Source organism: Mobula birostris, chromosome 14 (genome assembly GCF_030028105.1).
Source record: "Mobula birostris isolate sMobBir1 chromosome 14, sMobBir1.hap1, whole genome shotgun sequence".
NCBI lineage: Eukaryota > Metazoa > Chordata > Chondrichthyes > Myliobatiformes > Myliobatidae > Mobula > Mobula birostris.
Genome location: NC_092383.1, coordinates 863,690 through 881,434, shown reverse-complemented (window position 1 = coordinate 881,434; position 17,745 = coordinate 863,690). Strand labels below are relative to the sequence as shown.

Here is a 17,745-nt window from a genome sequence, read left to right as displayed (position 1 = left end):
CACACAGAACATGAACCAAACTGTAGAGTCCCCGAGAGTGAGTACACAGCCATGGGCCGAGTTCAGCTTTGTAGTTGGTCCAGGAGCCTGATGACTGCAGGCCACAGCTACGGAGCCAGTTCAGTGCTGAGGAGAGTGAAGCTGGTCCAGGAGCCCAGCCACAGAGCCAGTTCAGTGCTGAGGGGAGTGAAGGTGGTCCAGGAGCCCGATGACTGCAGGCCACAGCCACAGAGCCAGTTCAGTGCTGAGGAGAGTGAAGCCGAGGCCTCAACTGCAGAGTCAGTCCTGCACTGAGGTGAGTAAAGCCTCACTGAGCAGTGAGCAGAACACTGAACCATAGAAACTACAGCACAGAAACAGGCCCTTTGGCCCTTCTTGGCTGTGCCGAACCATTTTCTGCCTAGTCCCACTGACCTGCACACAGACCATATCCCTCCATCCACCTCCCGTCCATGTATCTGTCCAATTTATTCTTAAGTGTTAAAAAAGAACCCACATTTACCACCTCGTCTGGCAGCTCATTCCATACTCCCACCACTCTGTGTGAAGAAGCCCCCCCTAACGTTCCCTTTAAACTTTTTCCCCCTCACCCTTAACCCATGTCCTCTGGTTTTTTTCTCCCCTTGCCTCAGTGGAAAAAGCCTGCTTGCATTCACTCTATCTATACCCATCATAATTTTATATACCTCTATCAAATCTCCCCTCATTCTTCTACGCTCCAGGGAATAAAGTCCTAACCTATTCAACCTTTCTCTGTAACTGAGTTTCTCAAGTCCCGGCAACATCCTTGTAAACCTTCTCTGCACTCTTTCAACCTTCTTTATATCCTTCCTGTAATTTGGTGACCAAAACTGAACACAATACTCCAGATTCGGCCTCACCAATGCCTTATACAACCTCATCATAACATTCCAGCTCTTATACTCAATACTTTGATTAATAAAGGCCAATGTACCAAAAGCTCTCTCTACGACCCTATCTACCTGTGACGAGACTTTTAGGGAATTTTGTATCTGTATTCCCAGATCCCTCTGTTCCACTGCACTCCTCAGTGCCTTACCATTAACCCTGTATGTTCTATGTTGGTTTGTCCTTCCAACGTGCAATACCTCACACTTGTCAGTATTAAACTCCATCTGCCATTTTTCAGCCCATTTTTCCAGCTGGTCCAAGTCCCTCTGCAGGCTCTGAAAACCTTCCTCACTGTCTACTACACCTCCAATCTTTGTATCATCAGCAAACTTGCTGATCCAATTTACCACATTATCATCCAGATCATTGATATAGATGACAAATAACAATGGACCCAGCACTGATCCCTGTGGCACACCACTAGTCACAGGCCTCCACTCAGAGAAGCAATTCTCTACCACCACTCTCTGGCTTCTTCCATCGAGCCAATGTCTAATCCAATTTACCACCTCTCCATGTATACCTAGCGACTGAATTTTCCTAACTAACCTCCCATGCGGGACCTTGTCAAAGGCCTTACTGAAGTCCATGTAGACAATATCCACTGCCTAACCTTCATCCACTTTCCTGGTAACCTCCTCGAAAAACTCCAACAGATTGGTCAAACATGACCTACCACACACAAAGCCATGTTGACTCTCCCTAATAAGCCCCTGTCTATCCAAATGCTTGTAGATTCTGTCTCTTAGTACTCCCTCCAATAACTTACCTACTACTGACGTTAAACTCACCGGCCTATAATTTCCCGGATTACTTTTCAATCCTCTTTTAAACAACGGAACAACATGAGCCACTCTCCAATCCTCCGGCACTTCACCCGTAGACAGCGACATTTTAAATATTTCTGCCAGGGCCCCCACAATTTCAACACTAGTCTCCTTCAAGGTCCGAGGGAACACCCTGTCAGGTCCCGGGGATTTATCTACTTTAATTTTCCTCAAGACAGCAAGCACCTCCTCCTTTTCAGTCTGTACAGTTTCCATGGTCTCACTACTTGATTCCCTCAATTCCATAGATTTCATGCCAGCTTTCTTAGTAAATACAGACGCAAAAAACCTATTTAAGATCTCCCCCATTTCCTTTGGTTCCGCACAAAGCCGACCACTCTGATCTTCAAGAGGACCAATTTTATCCCTTACAATCCTTTTGCTCTGAATATACTTGTAAAAGCTCTTTGGATTATCCTTCACTTTGACTGCCAAGGCAACCTCAGGAAAGTTTTCTAAATCAATATATAGAGGGACCAACTAGAGGGGATGCAATATTGGATCTCCTGTTAGGAAACGAGTTAGGACAAGTGACAGAAGTCTGTGTAGGGGAGCACTTTGGTTTCAGTGATCATAACACCATTAGTTTCAATTTGATCATGGACAAGGATAGATCTGGTCCTAGGGTTGAGGTTCTGAACTGGAAGAAGGCCAAATTTGAAGAAATGAGAAAGGATCTAAAAAGCGTGGATTGGGACAGGTTGTTCTCTGGCAAGGATGTGATCGGTAGGTGGGAAGCTTTCAAAGGAGAAATTTTGAGAGTGCAGAATTTGTATGTTCCTCTCAGGATTAAAGGCGAAGTGAATAGGAATAAGGAACCTTGGTTCTCAAGGGATATTGCAACTCTGATAAAGAAGAAGAGGGAGTTGTATGACATGTATAGGAAGCAGGGAGTAAATAAGGTGCTTGAGGAGTATAAGAAGTGCAAGAAAATACTTTAAAAGAAATCAGGAGGGCTAAAAGAAGACATGAGGTTGCCTTGGCAGTCAAAGTGAAGGATAATCCAAAGAGCTTTTACAGGTATATTAGGAGCAAAAGGATTGTAAGGGATAAAATTGGTCCTCTTGAAGATCAGAGTGGTTGGCTATGTGCGGAACCAAAGGAAATGGGGGAGATCTTAAATAGGTTTTTTCGTCTGTATTTACTAAGGAAACTGGCATGAAGTCTATGGAATTAAGGGAAACAAGTAGTGAGATCATGGAAACTGTACAGAAAGAAAAGGAGGAGGTCCTTGCTGTCTTGAGGAAAATTAAAGTGGATAAATCCCTGGGACCTGACAGGGTGTTCCCTCGGACCTTGAAGGAGACTAGTGTTGAAATTGTGGGGGTCCTGGCAGAAATTAAAATGTCGCTGTCTACGGGTGAAGTGCCGGAGGATTGGAGAGTGGCTCATGTTGTTCCGTTGTTTAAAAAAGGATCGAAAAGTAATCCGGGAAATTATAGACCAGTAAGTTTAACGTCGGTAGTAGGTAAGTTATTGGAGGGAGTACTAAGAGACAGAATCTACAAGCATTTGGATAGACAGGGACTTATTAGGGAGAGTCAACATGGCTTTGTGCGTGGTAGGTCATGTATGACCAATCTATTGGAGTTTTTCGAGGAGGTTACCAGGAAAGTGGATGAAGGGAAGGCAGTGGATATTGTCTACATGGACTTCAGTAAGGCCTTTGACAAGGTCCCACATGGGAGGTTAGTTAGGAAAATTCAGTCGCTAGGTATACATGGAGAGGTGGTAAATTGGATTAGACATTGGCTCAATGGAAGAAGCCAAAGAGTGGTAGTAGAGAATTGCTTCTCCGAGTGGAGGCCTGTGACTAGTGGTGTGCCACAGGGATCAGTGCTGGGTCCATTGTTATTTGTCATCTATATCAATGATCTGGATGATAATGTGGTAAATTGGATCAGCAAATTTGCTGATGATACAAAGATTGGAGGTGTAGTAGACAGTGAGGACGGTTTTCAGAGCCTGCAGAGAGACTTGGACCAGCTGGAAAAATGGGCTGTAAAATGGCAGATGGAGTTTAATACAGACAAGTGTGAGGTATTGCATGTTGGAAGGACAAACCAAGGTAGAACATACAGGGTTAATGGTAAGGCACTGAGGAGTGCAGTGGAACAGAGGGATCTGGGAATACAGATACAAAATTCCCTAAAAGTGGCGTCACAGGTAGATAGGGTTGTAAAGAGAGCTTTTGGTACATCGGCCTTTATAAATCAAAGTATTGAGTATAAGAGCTGGAATGTTATGATGAGGTTGTATAAGGCATTGGTGAGGCCGAATCTAGAGTATTGTGTTCAGTTTTGGTCACCAAATTACAGGAAGGATATAAATAAGGTTGAAAGAGTGCAGAGAAGGTTTACAAGGATGTTGCCGGGACTTGAGAAACTCAGTTACAGAGAAAGGTTGAATAGGTTAGGACTTTATTCCCTGGAGCGTAGAAGAATGAGGGGAGATTTGATAGAGGTATTTAAAATTATGATGGGTATAGATAGAGTGAATGCAAGCAGGCTTTTTCCACTGAGGCAAGGGGAGAAAAAAAACAGAGGACATGGGTTAAGGGTGAGGGGGGAAAAGTTTAAAGCGAACATTAGGGGGCACTTTTTCACACAGAGAGTGGTGGGAGTATAGAATGAGCTGCCAGACGAGGTGGTAAATGCGGGTTCTTTTTTAACATTTAAGAATAAATTGGACAGATACATGGATGGGAGGTGTATGGAGGGATATGGTCCGTGTGCAGGTCAGTGGGACTAGGCAGAAAATGGTTCGGCACAGCCAAGAAGAGCCAAAAGGCCTGTTTCTGTGCTGTAGTTTCCATCATTCTATGGACACTGCATTCTTGAGAGTTTGAGAGTCCAGTCGCTGAATCCTTCAGGATACTGCAAAAACTCCAGATCATACAGACAGCTCAAGCACAACTCCCAGAGGGAAATTACTGGCTGCTGATTGCAGTGATCATAGTCCTGAAAAAGTGTAATTAATAGAATAGGTAGTAGTTTTGTTTGCTGCCTTTAAAGCATTACCGTGTCTCCAGAGCCATCTTTTACAGAAAAGTTCAGTCATCATGTTTCTGTCCAACACAAATGAAACCTTACTCTCATGAATCCTCCGATTGAGAAAGGGCAAGTACACAGCCATCGTGTTCCTGTTAGGGCCAAGGGCAAGGCTGGCAGTAGCAGCAAATCATGGTGACGAGAGAGAGTGAGGCCCTAATCCAGAGAAAGGAGGTGGTATCTCTCATTGACATATGGCTGGTATCAAGCAAATCTTGTATACAACAGAATAGATAGGGTGAATAGCTGACGACTTGTTTCCCCAGAATAGAAACGGCTAATATGAGGGGGCACAAATTTAAGGTGTTGAAGGAAATTATGGATGTAATACATAGGTTTTGTTACACAGAATGGCAGATGCATGGAATGTGCTGCTGGAGTGGCGGCTGAGGCAGATACATTAGGGACATCAAGAAAGTCTTTATCTAGAAAGATGGATGGTGGAGAAATGGAGTGCTACATAGGAGAGAAGGGTTAGATTGATCTTGGAGTAAGTTAAATGGTGGGCAGAACATCGTGAGCCAAAGGGTCTGTACTGTGCTGTATTTGTTCTATGAATCCTCAGCAAAGTATAAGGGGTGTAGGAGTTCACTTAAGCAGATCAGGAGGACACAAGACAAGTTTGTCTTATGTCCTCTCAACATAAGCTAGAGTGAAGGACAGTCATAAGAGATTTGATAAAGAATAAAAGGATACCCATGTAGAGAATGGGATCAATCGGCCCATTAACGTGTGGAGCCATAGAATAGGGAAGGTCTTGATGAATATTCCTCATCTGTGGAGGCCAGGAAGAGGATCCACACGAAACAATCCACATCACAAATAGAGGTGGTTTTAAAGCACCGAGGTGGTTACATCCCAGGGTCTAAACAAGTGCATCCGAGGTCATTGTGGGAACCTTGAAAATTACTAGGGCTCTTGCAGAGATATTTGTATCATCGTTAGTTCCAGGTAGGATGGATAACGTGAAGAAGGATTGCAAAGGGAAACCAGGGAACTGTAGATTAGTGAGCAGAGCATTAGCAGAGGGGGAATTTACTGGAGGAGATTCGGAGAGACAGGATTTACCTGCATTTGCAAAGGCTAGCAAGACAAAGTGGTGAAATGACTCCGCAGGTTGAGCAGCAGCTGTGGGAGGAAAGAAGTTGTCGATGTTTTGGGTCAGAATCCTACATCAGGATTGGGTGGAGAGAAGAGAAGGGCAGGGTTGAAGCAGGATTCCAAGGCAGTTAAGGGGACTGTGCAGGGGTGATGTTGAGTAGGAGAGGGGTGTGGGGTGGCAGATGAATGATGGAGGCAGAGGGAGGGAGGAAAAAGTTATAGCAATAGATGGAGCAAGGTGGGAAGGGAGTGTGAAGGTTGGAGACAGCTGATGGAGGAAGATCAAGGTGGTGAGGGGAATGTCAAGGCTGGAAATGGCTGATGGAGGGAGATCAGCAGGAACACAAAGGGCTCCCTGTGCTGGACTCCAATCAGTAGAAGAGATGAGAATGGGAACCATTCGGGGAGAAAGGAGAGGTGAACGACAGTTGGAACTGGATGGTGGTGGTGGGGGGGTGGGGTCAGTACCTTTGTGTGAAGTTGGTGGGTGGAGGAAGGAGGTGATTGGGGGAATCAAAAAAGGCCCAGGTGGGGGAGGCGAAAAAGTGTGTAGCAGGCTACCTAAAATTGGAAAACTCAATGTTCACGTGATTGGGCTATAGACTAGCGCGGCAGAATAAGAGGTGTTGTTCCACCAGTTTTCATTGGGCAGTAGAGAAGAGTGAGAAAGGTCAGTGTGGGAACTGAAATGGTAAGCAACTGGAAGTTCAGGGTGACCACATGGCCCTTGCAGAAGATGGAATGTTTGACCATACACCCACCTCACCACCATCCAGGTGAGGCAAAGGATCATGTGTACTTCTGCCAGCCTTGTCTACTGCATCTGGTGATCCAGGTGTAGCCTCCACTACATCAGTGAGAACAAATGCAGACTGGGTAACTGTTTTCAGAGCATCTACACTCAGCCCGCAGTGGATGTATCATTATGTTTCTATAACACCAGTAGAATAATCAACCTGCTGGGTCCATTTTCCTTTGGTCAACACTGGCTACCTTCCCATTAACCACCACTGAGACACAAGAGATTCAGCTGATGCTGAATTTCAGGGGAGAACATTTAGGACGGAGATGAGGAGAAACTCTTTTTCCTAGAGGGTGGTGAATCTGTGGAATTCTCTGCCCAGGGAAGCAGTTAAGGCTTCTTCACTAAATATATTTAAGATACAGTTAGATAGGTTTTTACATAGTAGGGGAATTAAGGGTTATGGAGAAAAGGCAGGTAGATGGAGCTGAGTTTACGGACAGATCAGCCATGATCTTATTGAATGGCAGGGCAGGCCCGATAGGTCGGATGGCCTACTCCTGCTCCTATTTCTTACGTTCTTATCCTGAGGAAGGGTCTCAGCCCAAAGCATTAGCAGTCCATTTATCTCCATCGATGCTACCTGCAGTTTTGGTCTCCAAATTTGAGGAAGGACATTCTTGCTATTGAGGAAGTGCAGCGTAGGTTCACGAGGTTAATTCCTGGGATGGCGGGACTGTAATAGATTGAAAGATTGGAGCGACTGGGCTTAGATACTCTGGAATTTAGAAGGCTGAGAGGGGATCTTATTGAAACATATAAGATTACTAAGGGATTGGACACACTGGAGGCAGGAAGCATGTTCCCGCTGATGGATGAGTCCAGAACCAGAGACTACAGTTTAAGAATAAGGGGTAGGCCATTTAGAATGGAGTTGAGGAAAAACTTTTTCACCCACAGAGTGGTGGATATATGGAATGCTCTGCCCCAGAAGGCTGTGGAGGCCAAGTCTCTGGATGCTTTCAAGAAAGAGATGGATGGAGCTCTTAAAGATAGCGGAATCAAAGGTTATGGGGAGAAGGCAGGAACTGGATACTGATTGTGGATGATCAGCCATGATCACAGTGAATGGCGGTGCTGGCTCAGAGGGCCGAATGGCCTACTCCTGCACCTATTATCTATTGTCTGCCCTGCTGAGTTCCACCAGCACTTAGTGTGTGTTGCTTAAACAACACTGAGGTATTTTTCAAGTTTGGATGAGCCTCTGTTGGTTTGTAGTCATACGTTTCAATGCACTTTCCCAATCCACCAGAGCCAACTCCTGCCTCATACCTTCATTGCCGCTTTCACCTGGTTTCAGACTGAACTAAATCCCATTCAGCGTTTGTACTAAATTTGATAATATGGTCACTCTTCTCCAAAGATTACCAAACTGCAATCTTTTCTCATTCCACAATGTTAGATACACGACAGCCTCTTCACTAGTTGGAACCTCAGTGATGCAGACAAACATTTCTAATGCACTCCATGAACATCTCATCCACACAATGCTGCTGATTGCCAAGTTTGTCTATAGATTAAAGTTGCCCAGCATTATTGTAACATACACAAAATGCTGGAGTAAATCAGCAGATTAGGCAGCATCTGTGCAGAGGAATAAACAGTGGACATTTTGGGTTGAGACCCTTCACCTGGACTTCACCAATAGTATCTCCGATTTCCTGTTCATACAATAGCCTACATCACCAGCAATGAGACCCATTGACACACTCTCCCTTTTGTTTCTTGGTTCCGCCCAAACCAATTCTACTGGTTGATTTTCTGGGTTGTGAACCATTTTCTCATTCTTTACAGTCAGGACTACACACACACTGCAGGAGGAACTCAGAAAGCCAGGCAGCATCTATGGAGGAGAATAAACAGTCAACGTTTCAGGCTGAGATCCTTCAGCGGGACTGATGAATAACAAATTTCACACCAAATGTCAGCAAAAATAAACCTGATTCTGATAACGCAAACAACACGGAAGGGTCTCGGCCTGAAACGTCGACTGTACCTCTTCCTAGAGATGCTGCCTGGCCTGCTGCGTTCACCAGCAATTTTGATGTGTGTTGCCTGATTCTGATAATCCTTATGGCCAGGACTCTTCCCTTGCCTTTGCTCTGGGACTAATTCTACAAGTTATTCGTTCTGAAACATAGAGTTCCCAACCTTGGTCACTCTGCAAACCCAGCCTCTGTTATGGTAATGAAACCTTTTCCTGTTTATCTCCAATTATGCCCAGGAGTCTTTCATAACAAGGTCTGTACTCACAGTGATGGATTTTCTAAGCTTTTTGCAATTTTCCCTGCTCCAACTCTAACTGAAGATCTGTGTGTGCTCTGTCATGGCCATACAACATAGAAACAGGCCCTTCGGCCCACTTCATCCATCCTAACCGTGCTGTTCAGTCTCACGGCGTTTGGCACAAAGCCCTCTAAACCTCTCCTATGTAGATAGGACCTGCTTCCATAAATGTGCCCTCTTCTCATTGCTACCATCAGGGAAGAGGTACAGAATCCTGAAGGCACGTGTTCGTTGTTTCACAAACAGCTTCTTCCCGTCCGTCATGAGATATCTGAATGGACCATTGTTGCTCTCTCTCTCTCTCTGCAGTAATTAAATGTTTTTTCATATTGTTCTTTATAGTGTTTATGCATTCCACTGTACTGCTGCTGCAAAATGACAAATTTCATGTCAGTGATTTTAAAAGTGATTCCGAGCCCGAGCCGGCCTGACAACTCGTTCCAAACTCACCCCACCCTTTCTGATTCCGATTCCGAGCCTGCCTGACATGTCCTACACGGGCTTGATCTCCCAAAAGATCTGACACTTCTCTGGACTGTCCTCTCCAGGCAGCCTACTCTGTCTCCTCGTTCTCACTAACTTTGCATACCGCCCTTCCAGTTGTCTAAATCCTCGGCTGTTCCGAGATTCGAACCCTTCACATTCGCTATGCTAGTCTCACCTGCCCGTGTTTGTCAGGGGTATTCCGCTAAACATTTCTGTCAAATTTTAATGTACAGTACCCGCCTCAAACACTTCCTTTGACAGCTCACCATCCTTTAGGTGAGGAAGTTAACCCCCTGGTACCCTCTCCCCTTAAACCTGATCCCTCTGAATTTCCTTTCTTCTTCCCTGGGCTCACTCTACAATCCTCATGTTAGTGAACGATACTGGTAATGTATGAAAAAAAAACTACTCCCAAACAATAAAAGGAAATTAAACTTACTTCTAAAGTTTTCTATAAAATGTCGTCATTAAGCACGAGACAAGTGACCGAGTGCCCCATTTGATTAGAATGGAACGTACCGTCGTGTCCTTTTTTGGGGGGTACCAAGAGTCCACTTCAGGTATTTATTGCAGGCGACAGAGATGGAATGGCTTCGATCTTGCTGGCTGAAAATCTACGGGAGAAGCCAGGACATAGGAACAGAATTAGGTCACTTGGCCAATCGAGTTTGCTCCGCCATTCAGTCCTTCTTTCCCCTCCTCAGCCCCACTCCCCGGCCTTCTCCCCGTAACCTTCGATGCCGTGGCCAAAGCGAGACAGGTGCTACACCTTCCTCCACACCTCCTCCCTCACTACCAATCAGGGCCCTATACAGTCCTTCCAGGTGAGGTGGCACTTCACCTGTGAGTCTGTTGAGGTCATATACTCTGTCCGGTGCTCCGGGTGTGGCCTCCTGTATATCGGTGAGACCCGATGTAGATTGAGAGACCGCTTCGCCGAGGACCTACGCTCTGTCTTTACTTTATTGTCGCCAAACAATTGATACTAGCGCGTACAACCATCACAGCGATATTTGATTCTGCGCTTCGCGCTCCCTGGATTACAAATCGATAGTAAATATTAAAATTTTAAATTATAAATCATAAACAGAAAATAGAAAAATGGAAAGTAAGGTAGTGCAACAAAACCGAGAGGCAGGTCCGGATATTTGAAGGGTACGGCCCAGATCCGGGTCAGGATCCGTTCAGCAGTCTTATCACATTTGGAAAGAAGCTGTTCCCAAATCTGGCCGTACGAGTCTTCAAGCTCCTGAGCCTTCTCCCGGAGGGAAGAGGGACGAAAAGTGTGTTGGCTGGGTGGTCGTGTCCTTGATTATCCTGGCAGAACTGCTCCGACAGCGTGCGGTGTAAAGTGAGTCCACGGACGGAAGATTGGTTTGTGCGATGTGCTGCGCCATATTCACGATCTTCTGCATCTTCTTTCGGTCTTGGACAGGACAACTTCCATACCAGGTTGTGATGCACCCTAGAAGAATGCTTTCTACGGTGCACCTATAAAAATTAGCGAGGGTTTTAGGGGACAGGCCAAATTTCTTTAGTTTTCTCAGGAAGTAAAGGCGCTGGTGGGCCTTCTTGGCAGTGGACTCTGCTTGGTTGGACCAAGTCAGGTCATTTGTGATATTGACCCCGAGGAACTTAAAGCTTTTGACCTGTTCCACTTGCGCACCACCGATGTAAATGGGGTCGTGCGGTCCGCTACTCCTTCTGAAGTCAACAACCAATTCCTTCGTCTTGCTGACGTTGAGGGATAGGTTATTGTCTTCGCACCATGCCACCAGGTTCTTAATTTCCTCTCTGTACTCAAACTCATCATTACTCGAGATACGGCCTACAATTGTTGTGTCATCAGCAAACTTATATATTGAGTTTGATGGAAACTTGGCTACACAATCATGGGTGTATAGTGAGTACAGCAGGGGGCTGAGCACACAGCCTTGTGGGGCACCAGTGCTCAGAGTGATTGTAGAGGAGAGCTTGTCCCCTATTTTTAGAGCCTGGGTCCTGTCTGTGAGGAAGCTGAAGATCCAGCTGCAGATCTGAGTGCAAAGGCACAGGTTCCGGAGCTTAGGAATCAGTTTATTTGGAATAATGGTGTTAAAGGCAGAGCTGTAGTCAATGAAAAGGAGCCTTACGTATGCGTCTTTATTCTCCAGGTGTTCTAAGGAGGAATGTAGGGCCAGAGAGATGGCATCTGCCGTTGTCCTGTTGCTCCAGTAGGTGAATTGCAAAGCGTCGAGGTTGACCGGTAGGCTGTGGTTGATGTGTGCCATAACCAATCTCTCAAAGCACTTCATAGCAATTGGTGTCAGAGCCACAGGTCGATAGTCATTCAGGCATGCCACCTTACTCTTCTTTGGCACTGGGATTATCGTTGCCTTCTTAAAACACGGGGGGATCTTAGACTGAAGCAAGGAGCAGTTGAAGATGTCAGCAAACACTCCAGCTAGCTCGCTTGCACAGGCCCGGAGAACCCGTCCCGGGATGCCATCTGGGCCCGTTGCCTTCCTTGGATTTATCTTCAGGAAGGCCCTTCTAACGTCCTCCTCGGTGACGATGAATCTCGATGCCACCAGGTCCGGTTCATCCGGAGGGAGCAGGACGCTCCTCTTCTGTTCAAGTCTTGCGTAGAATACATTAAGTTCATCAGGAAGAGAAGCGCCACAGTTATTGATATTCCCAGCGTTTTCTTTCCGCCCAGTGATCTCATTTAGACCCTGCCATAGTCTACCACATCCCTCTGGTTAGCCTGGGCTTCCAACTTGGCTCAATATTGCCTCTTGGCGCCCTTAATGGCTTTCCGGAGTTCACACCTGGATTCAGTGTAGCGACTGGTATCCCCAGACCTAAAAGCCGCAGCGCTAGCCTTTAAAAGGGACTTGACCTCAATTTATCCAAGGTTTCCGGTTGGGGAATACCCGGATCGTCTTGCGAGACACACAGTCCTTCGTGCATTTCCAAATAAAGTCCATGACAGCTGAGGCATACTCATCGAGGTTAGCTGCCGAGTCCTTGAATACTAAACAGTCCACCGATTCAAAGCAGTCATGGAGGACCTCATCCATTTCCTCCGTCCAACGCGACACTACTTTTGACACCGTGACCTCCCACTTCAGTTTCTGTTTATAAACTGGGAGGAGGAGTACGACCTGATGGTCCGATTTTCCGAAGTGAGGTCATGGCACGGAACTGTAGGCATCCTTGACTGCTGTGTAGCAGTGGTCAAGTATATTCGGGCCTCTAGTGGGGCAGGGGCAGGAGACATGCTGGTATAACTTTGGCAGCGCCTTTCTGGGGAAGAAAGAGGAAGTGGGATCTCCCATTTTAATTCCAGTTCCCATTCCCATTCTGATATGTGCATCCATGCTCCATGTCCTCCGCTACTGTCGCGATGAGGCCACACTCAGGCTGGAGGAACAACACTTTATATTCCGTCTGGGTAGCCCCCAGCTGATGGCATGAACATCGTTTTTTCGAACTTCTGTTAATGCTTCTCCTCCCTTCACCAGGGATTGAGGCTGAGGGAAATAGATCAGCCATGATGAAATGTTGAATCAGACTGGACAGGCCAAATGGCCTAATTCTGGTCCCAAACCCTCCGGATCCCATTCACACCACCTCTCAACCCTCACCTCAGCACTATCGGAGCCCCACGCCCCTTCGCCACCCAAAAACAAGTGGGACCCACGGTGAATTCCCGAACAAATCGAGGGAACAGGAAAGTGCTGACACCCTCGGCCCCTGGGTGGGCGGGGTCGCAAATGGGCGTGGCCTCCTGAAACGGGCGGGGCTTCTGTGCATTTAAAGAGCCCGCCGCCAGGTCGGGGAGGGGAGCAGCGATGGAGCGGGATGAGTATCGGCGCTACGGTGAGTAACCGGTGCATCGCCCCAAGCCCGGCGACTAGCCCTGACTCTACCCCAATCCGCAATCCGGTCCAGCGCCGACGACCACCCAGCCTCAGCGCCATCCCAAATATCCCGCAGCAGTACCCTCCCCAGCTGTCGTCCCAAAGCCGCAGAGATGCGGCGCTTCCTCGGAGCTACCCTGACCGGCTGAGGAACAAGGTGGCGTTTGATGGGAGCAGATGAGAGATTGGACTGGGACGGCTGTGTATTCCAGCTGGTCCAAGTTCAACGCGTGGTTATCACCTTTGCGTCGTCAAACCTGCCGGCATCCGCACACCCCTGAGCCCTGGCTGGAACTTGTAACCGTGTCCGAGACGGAGGGGGGACACGGTGGGGGCAGAGATGGTTGTACGGGGGACTGGACAGGTGCTGACGTAAGAAGAGACTGATAAACCGTCGGGAACACTTTCTCGCCTCCTTACATCCCCGCCAGGTGAACGGACTTTCTCATTCCGCCTCCTTGGTTTCTAACTCGCACCTCCCCGGCTGACCCTGCACGTAGCTAAACGATGCTCTGTTGGTGACAGTTCGGCCCTTCGTGTCTAATTCTACCATTTAGTAAGATAGCGCCCAGACGCCACCTTCCCCCTCGAACCGTACTCCTTGACTCCCGCAATAATGCAATCAATGGAACGAACTCATGGTCTGAGCATCCAGCTTCTGCTGGAGTGTTAGACCATAAGACATGGCAGCAGAATTAGGCCATTCAGCCCATTGTGGCTGATCCTGGATCCCACTCACCCAACATCCGCTTTAAATACACACACAGACTTGGCTTCCACTACAGTCTGTGGCAGAGTACGCCACAGATTCACTACTCTCTGGCTGTTTAAAAAAATCCTCCTTACCTCTGTTCTAAAAGGTCACCTCTCAATTTTGAGGCTGTGCCCCTTTGTTCTGGATACCCCCACCATAGGAAACATCCTCTCCACATCCACCTTATCTAGTCCTTTCAACATTCGGCAGGTTTCAATGAGACCCCTGCATTCTTCTAAATTCCAGTGAGTACAGGCCCAAAGCTGCCAAACGCTCCTCATATGTTAACCCCTTCATTCCCAGAATCATCCTCATGAATCCCCTCTGGACTCTCTCCAATGCCAGCATACCCTTTCTGAGATATGGGGCCCAAAACAGTTGACAGTACTCCAACTGCAGCCTGACTAGTGTCTTATAAAGCCTCAGATTTATCTCCTTGCTTTTATATTTAATTCCCCATTGAAATAAATGCCAACATTGCATTTGCTTTCTTTACCACTGACTCGACCTGTGAATTAACCTTCTGGGAGTCTTGCATGAGCCTAAGTCCATTTGTGCCTCTGATGTTTGAACCTTCTCCCCATTTAGATAATAATCTGCACTATTGTTTCTTTTACCAAAATGCATTCTCATACATTTCCCAACACTATTTCATCTGCCACTTTTTTGCCCATTCTTCCAATTTGTCTAAGTCCTGCTGCAATCACATTGCTTCCTCAGCACTACCTACCCCTCCACCTATCTCCTGGCACTTTATTTTGGACTGATTTTTAAAAATGTTCAGCAGAACATTGTGGGCTGAAGGGCCTGTATTGTGCTGTAGGTTTTCTATGTTTTTTATCATCTGCAAACTTTGCCAGAATGCCCTCAATTCCATTATCTAAGTGGCTGACAAACAATGTGAAAAGTAGCAGTCCCAATACTGACCCCTGAGGAACACCACTAGTCACTGAAAACCAGAAAGGGCCCCTTTTATTCCCACTCACTGCCTCCTGCCTCTCAGCCATTCCTCTATCCATGCCTGTATCTTTCCTTAGCAGGATTTTATCTTGTTAAGCAGCCTCGTGTGGCACCTTATCAAATTTCTTCTGAAAATCCAAGTAAATGACATCTACTGCCTCTCCTTTGTCCACCCTGCTCGTTACTTCCTCAAAGAACTCTCAACAGGTTTGTCAAGAAAATTTCCCTTTCGAGAAACTATGCTGACTTTGACTTATTTTATCATTAGTGTGCCTAATGAGTTTGCCTGGTACTCTTTCCTTTGTAATAGCAATGGCACCCACATGGACACGCACAGACCTCTGGCACACTGCTCATGTCTTTCACAGTGAAGACAGAGGCAAAGCATCCATTAAGTTCATCTGCCATTTCATTTTCCCTTAACACTACCTCACCAGCATCATCTTCCAGAGGTCCAATATCAACTCTCACCTCCCTTTTACTTTTTATTTAACTGGAAAAAAGCTTTATATTATTGATTAGTTTGCCCTTGTATTTCACCTTTTCCCTTCTTATAGCTTTTTTAGTTGTCTTTTCTTGGAATTTAAAAGTTTCCCAATCATCCACCTTCCCACTCACTTTTGCTACCTTATGTGCTCTTTCCTTGGCTTTTATGCAGTCTTTAACTTCTCTTGTCAGCCATTGTTTTGAGAAGTACTTCTTCTGTGGGACATATCTATCCTGCGCCTTGTGAACTATTCCCAGAAACTTCAGCCATCTCTGTTCTGCCATCATCCCCGCCAGTATTCTCCTCCAGCCCACCAGGGCAAGCTCCTCTCTCATGCCTCTGTAATTCCCTTTATTCCACGGCGATACTGATACATGTTACTTCTGCTTCTCCCTCTTAAATTGCAGAATGAATTAAATCATATTATCATCACTGCCTCCTATGCATTTCTTTACATTTCTTGTCAACCTAATAAGATCTGGGTTATTACACAACACCCAATCTAAGATAGTCTTTCCCCGTGTCAGCTCTACCATTTGATCATGGCTGATTTATTTTCAACTTCATTCTCCCACTGTCTCTCTCTGATCCTTAACCCCATTACTTGTTAAGTACCTATCAAGCTCTACCTTAAATACACCCAATGACTTGGTCTCCACAGCTCTCTGTGGCAATGAATTAAACAGATTCACCATCCTCTGGCTAAAGAAGGTCCTCCTTGTCTCCATTCTAAAGGGATGTCTCTTTATTCTAAGGCTATGCCCTCAGATCCTAGACTTTCACACTGATGGAAACATTTTCTCCGCATTCACTCTATCCAGGCTTTAGGTGTTCAGTGAGTTTCAATAAGATCCCCTCACCCCCATCCTCTGAACTCGACAGGACTGGGGATACCAAACACTGCCCCAGGATGTTCTTGTGAACCTCCTCTGGACCCTTTCCAGGGCCAGAACAGATAACGGTCCAAAATTCTCAACACTCCCCAGGTTCTGTGGAAGCAATGTCTTCTCTCAGGGCAGCCAGTGGTTTTGAGACTGACCCCCTGCACTCACCATCTCCTTGTGAGACCTTTTACTTATAACTTTTAACATTCTTCTAAAGGGCCAATCTTCTTAATTCCCACCCCCCCCTTCAGATAAACCCCTCCCCAGTGAACCTTCACAACAGCCTCTCTATTGACAGTACATACTTGCCAAGGATGTGAGACAAGACCTTCTCCAATATCCACAGCACTTCCCCACTTGTTTTGCAGATGAAGTGGACAGGAATGGACACCAGCTGATAGGTACTAGTAGGGATGATAGCAAGTGAACTAGTTGTACGTGTGACCAAGACATTAGACTGAGCTTTTTGGGACAATCCAAATTCCATTTGCCACACAAAGTCCCACGTGGAGTTTGGTCCAGAAGGTTTAATTGTTTGGCATTCAGGATTAATTAATAAATTGCATTCAACATTGTCTTAGCAAGAGAAGCTGGAGAGTGGTAGCAAATGGCTTCCTGTCTGAATGGAGGCTTGTGATTAGTGATGTGCCACAGGGATCGGTGCCGGGTCTGTTCTTTGTCATCTATATCAAATATCTGTATTGTAATGTAGTAAACTGCATCAGCAAATTTGTGGATGACACCAAAATTAGGGGTGTAGTGGACAGCAAGGAAGACTATCAAAGCTTGCAGTGCAAACTGGACCAGCTGGAAAAATGGGCTGAAAATGGCAGATGGGATTTAATGCCGATGAGTGTGAGGTGTTGCACTTCAGTAGGACCAACCAGGATAGATCCTGCATGGTGAGCAGTAGGGTACTTGGAATAAAGGGATCTTGGAATACAAATCCAGAATTCCTTGAAAGTGATGACACGAATAGTTACACCTTCATAAATCAAAATATTGTGTACAGTTGGGATGTGGTGAGCACCATTTTGCTATGTCCCATAACAGAATGGATGAATCATAAGTCAGTTGATTTTACTTGCTCCTATGTTTTCTGATCTTGTGGTGATGGGTGAGTCCAGGTATGGAGGAAGGTGGCTGGGTGGGGGTTGGGGATGAGGAAGTGAAGTAAGAATTCACATTATTTACACCATCCTTTATCATCTACAAAATTTCTGGTCGTACTTCCTGCGTTAATTTCCAAATCTTGATGTCTAATAACAAACAGTAAAGACCCTGATTGAAC

General features: G+C 46.2%; 1 protein-coding gene across 1 annotated transcript in view; it reads left to right on the top strand.

Annotated features, from left to right (window-relative positions):
* Positions 1–13,300: 13,300 nt before the first annotated feature.
* The window catches only part of hdc (histidine decarboxylase), a 37,321-nt gene continuing 32,876 nt past the window's right edge, over positions 13,301–17,745 (top strand). The window contains exon 1 of the mRNA XM_072277899.1: positions 13,301–13,328. Within this exon, the coding sequence (XP_072134000.1) occupies positions 13,301–13,328 (28 nt within the window). The remainder of the gene's footprint in view (positions 13,329–17,745) is intronic.